The sequence below is a fragment of the Aptenodytes forsteri genome, unplaced genomic scaffold, assembly GCF_000699145.1.
Source record: "Aptenodytes forsteri isolate BGI_AS27 unplaced genomic scaffold, ASM69914v1 Scaffold26, whole genome shotgun sequence".
NCBI classification, from domain to species: domain Eukaryota; kingdom Metazoa; phylum Chordata; class Aves; order Sphenisciformes; family Spheniscidae; genus Aptenodytes; species Aptenodytes forsteri.
The window spans coordinates 1507052-1510840 of NW_008794125.1; the positions used below are offsets into that span (position 1 = coordinate 1507052).

At 63.0% G+C, this 3789-nt stretch overlaps 1 protein-coding gene across 1 annotated transcript in view; it reads left to right on the forward strand.

Moving 5' to 3' along the window:
• The first annotated feature begins 353 nt into the window (after window positions 1-353).
• The window catches only part of WDR24 (WD repeat domain 24), a 9699-nt gene continuing 6263 nt past the window's right edge, over window positions 354-3789 (forward strand). The window contains exons 1-3 of the mRNA XM_019471540.1: window positions 354-1327; window positions 1646-1823; window positions 2689-3364. Of these exons, the coding sequence (XP_019327085.1) occupies window positions 847-1327; window positions 1646-1823; window positions 2689-3364 (1335 nt within the window). The 5' untranslated portion in view covers window positions 354-846. The remainder of the gene's footprint in view (window positions 1328-1645; window positions 1824-2688; window positions 3365-3789) is intronic.

A 3789-nucleotide genomic window follows, 5' to 3' on the forward strand; every position in this document is an offset into this window, starting at 1 on the left:
GCTCTGAGGAGGCCCTGAGGGGTCTGTGGGTCAGGAGCGGGCCCTGAGGAGGAGGGAATGTGGGGTGTGAGGGGGGCTGGGGCTCCTGGCGAGGGAAGGGTGTAGTAGCAGGAGGGCCTGGCTCAGGGGGAGCCGGCCTGTGGGTGCCCCCAGGGACCCTGCAACCCCCAGGCAGCCTTGTTGGCCCCAGGGTTCTCCCAGAGTAGCTGCCAGGCCCTGGCACCCTGGCCTGGGACAGGGTTGGGAAGAGCAGTTTCTCTGCCTGGTGGGGGGGGGGGGGGGGCGCCCCCCCCCTCTCCCCCCCCCAACTAGAGAAGCAGAGTGAACCCCTGCCTGTGGTGCTTGCAGGGATCTGGGGCACGGGGAGTGCCCCGTGGAGATGACTGCGGCCTCGTTTCACCCAACCTCTTGCTGGAGACGCTGCTCGCCTCAGTCCACGTCGCTGTAGTCGACCTCTCGTAGCGTCACCAACAGCCGCTCTCATCAGCGGAGCATCTCGGGGGCTTGAACTGAGGAGGGAACAAGAAACACAGAAAACGTTTTCAAGAACTCCCTGAGAGGGAATTACAGACGGCAGCAGGAGGAGAAGCCCGGCGTGGGGCTGTATCTCTCTCCCCTCAGGTAGCGACTGGGCTGTAGCCTCTCACCTCCGCGGCCCGTTGATGTGGCCACGAAAAGCTGTGGTCGAAGCCACCTGGGCCTGCCAGGAGCTGCGGGAGCCGAGCCTGTTCCTTCCCAGCTCTGGCTGAGGTGGAGCAGGGCGGCCGCGCGAGCGTGAATGCAGCCTGCGGGGACGCGAGCCTCCGAGCCTGCTCCTGGAGAGGGGAGTGCGCCCCGCGGACGGCCATGGAGAAAATGGCCAGGGTCACCACCGCCTTGGGGGGCAATGCCCTCACGGGACGGACCATGTTCTGCCACCTGGATGCCCCTGCCAATGCCATCAGCGTGTGCCGCGATGCCGCCCAGGTGGTGGTGGCCGGCCGCAACATCTTCAAGATCTACTCCATCGAGGAGGACCAATTTGTGGAGAAGCTGAACCTCCGCGTCGGCCGCAAACCCTCCTTGAACTTCAGCTGCGCGGACGTGGTGTGGCACCAGATGGACGAGAACCTGCTGGCCACCGCCGCCACCAACGGCGTGGTCGTCACCTGGAACCTGGGCAAGCCGTCCCGCAACAAGCAGGACCAGCTCTTCACTGAGCACAAGCGCACCGTCAACAAGGTCTGCTTCCACCCCACCGAGGTCTACATGCTCCTCAGCGGCTCCCAGGATGGCTACATGAAATGCTTCGACCTGCGCAAGAAGGACTCTGTCAGCACCTTCTCTGGTACGAACGCGGGCTGTTGCTTGCCCCGCTACCCTGGCGAGAGGCAGAGGTTGGGGGCTTTGCCCTTTCCCCGTGCCTGGGAGGAGGGTTTGCTCAGGGCGCGATGTCTGGAGCAGGCAGGGAGGGAGCTGAGAGGCATTTTGCTGCTTTTTTTTTGGCTGCTCGGCGGCGGGCTGAGCCTGCACGGGAGGTGGAAGGTGGCCGCATCACTCCCCGCTTCCCCTTCTCTCTGGGTGGGAACCCCCACGGCTCTTCCCGTGGGGTTTTTAGCTTTGCTGAGCTCTGTCCCACCGGCTCTCAACTCCTGTCCCCGCTCAGGCCAGTCGGAGAGCGTGCGTGACGTCCAGTTCAGCATCCGGGACTACTTCACCTTCGCCGCCACCTTTGAGAACGGGAACGTGCAGCTGTGGGACATCCGCCGGCCGGACCGCTACGAGAGGATGTTCACGGCCCACAACGGGCCCGTCTTCTGCTGTGACTGGCACCCGGAGGACAGGTGTGTGCGGGGCCGGACCCTGCCAGCTGCCCGGCCTCGGCAGAGACGAGGGAGGCCCTAAAACCGGGGCTGGAACCTTACCGGGGGGGAAAGCAGGGTCTCTGATACCCTGGCCCCTTGTGTCAGGGGCTGGGAAGGTGGGAGCAATTATTACTTTGAGGATTTGGGGGTGTGTTGAGGTGTTTTGGGTTTGTTTTTTGACAAGTCGGGGGATCCTGAGGCACTGGATTGCTAATGGCGGGGTACAGCAAGCTGCTCTCTTGCCCCTCGTGTCAGGGCGGCCTCTCGCTCCAGTGCTCAGCCCGGGAACAGGCTGCGTGGCTGCTCGGGGACGTGGCTTGCTTCTGTTTGATCACGTTTCCCTCCTGCCTTTCCCCGGGGGCGGTCGGGGTGCGTCTGGAAACAGTTGTTGTGGTGTGCGGGTCCCTCCCTCGCTCCCTGCCAGGCAGCGCTGCAACTCCGCACGAGCTTAGGTTCAAAATAAGGTTAATTAGGTTCAAAATAATTCACTGAAATAGGTTCAAACTGGCCTTTTTCCTCTCTGCTGTCCCTGGCAAGTGGAAACCAGGGGTGGGGGGGAGCTGGTCTGTCTGGGAGCCCTTCAGATGAGCGTGGGTCTAAAGATGCAGGGCCTTAAACGGGAGTGGGAAGGAGGGGGGCGTTGCCTGACCTGGTTATTGGAGAGTGGAGGCGTTAGGGTAGCACGTGGGAGGATGCAATTGCGGCCCGGCTGCCTCCACTTGGCGTGGACACGGTCACATCTGTGTTGTGAGCGTTTCTGTGCCGGGGCGGGGAAGGAGAGGTGAACGGGCGCGGATCCTGGCCCGAGCTGGCGTCTCACCGTCTTTTTCCATCCTTCTCCCAGGGGCTGGCTGGCAACAGGCGGCCGGGATAAGATGGTGAAGGTGTGGGACATGAACACCACGCGGGCGAAGGAGATTTACTGCGTGCAGACCATCGCCTCCGTGGCCCGGGTGAAGTGGCGCCCGGAGTGCAAGCACCACATCGCCACCTGCTCCATGATGGTGGACCACAACATCTACGTCTGGGACGTACGGCGTCCCTTCATCCCCTCCGCCATGTTTGAGGAGCACAAGGACGTCACCACGGGCATTGTGTGGCGTCACCTCCACGACCCCTATTTCCTCCTGTCGGGCTCCAAGGACAGCACCCTCTACCAGCACATCTTCAAGGACGCCAGCCAGCCCATCGACCGGGCCAACCCCGAGGGGCTGTGCTACAGCCTCTACGGAGACCTGGCCTTCGCCGCCAAAGAGAGCCTCATCTCCTCCGACTCCAACCGCAAGCCCTACATCGGGGACCGGCGTCACCCCATCTTCTTCAAGCGCAAGCTGGACCCCACGGAGCAGTTCGAGTACATCTCCTCCTCCAGCGCCCTCAGCGTCTTCGAGACGGACGTGGAGAGCGGCAGCATGGACTGGTTCGTGCACACCGCCAAGCAGTACGCGCTGGCCGGCAGGCCCCTGGCCGAGCTCTGCGACCACAACGCCAAGGTGGCCAAAGGCTTGGACCGCAACCAGGTGAGGCCTAGGCTGGAGGCTGCGGGGGCAGACCTAGGCTGGTGCCCAGGTTGAAAGGTGCTGTCAGGATGAGGCCCGATGGCAGCTCTCCGTCCGGCTGCGGCCTCTGGCTGTCCCCGGAAGGTGTACCTCCGCCTGGCACCAAACCCAATAGCACTGTTGCCTACAACAAGCGCAGATCGTTGCCCAGAAACTTGATGACCCCCCGAGAGCCTGCCCGGCTCTCTAGACCAGCGGATGATGGATTGCACCCTCAGTAAGTTTGCAGACGACACCAAGTTGGGCGGGAGTGTTGATCTGCTCGAGGGTAGGAAGGCTCTGCAGAGGGACCTGGACAGGCTGGATCAATGGGCTGAGGCCAATTGTATGAGGTTCAACAAGGCTCAGTGCCGGGTCCTGCACTTCGGCCACAACAACCCCATGCA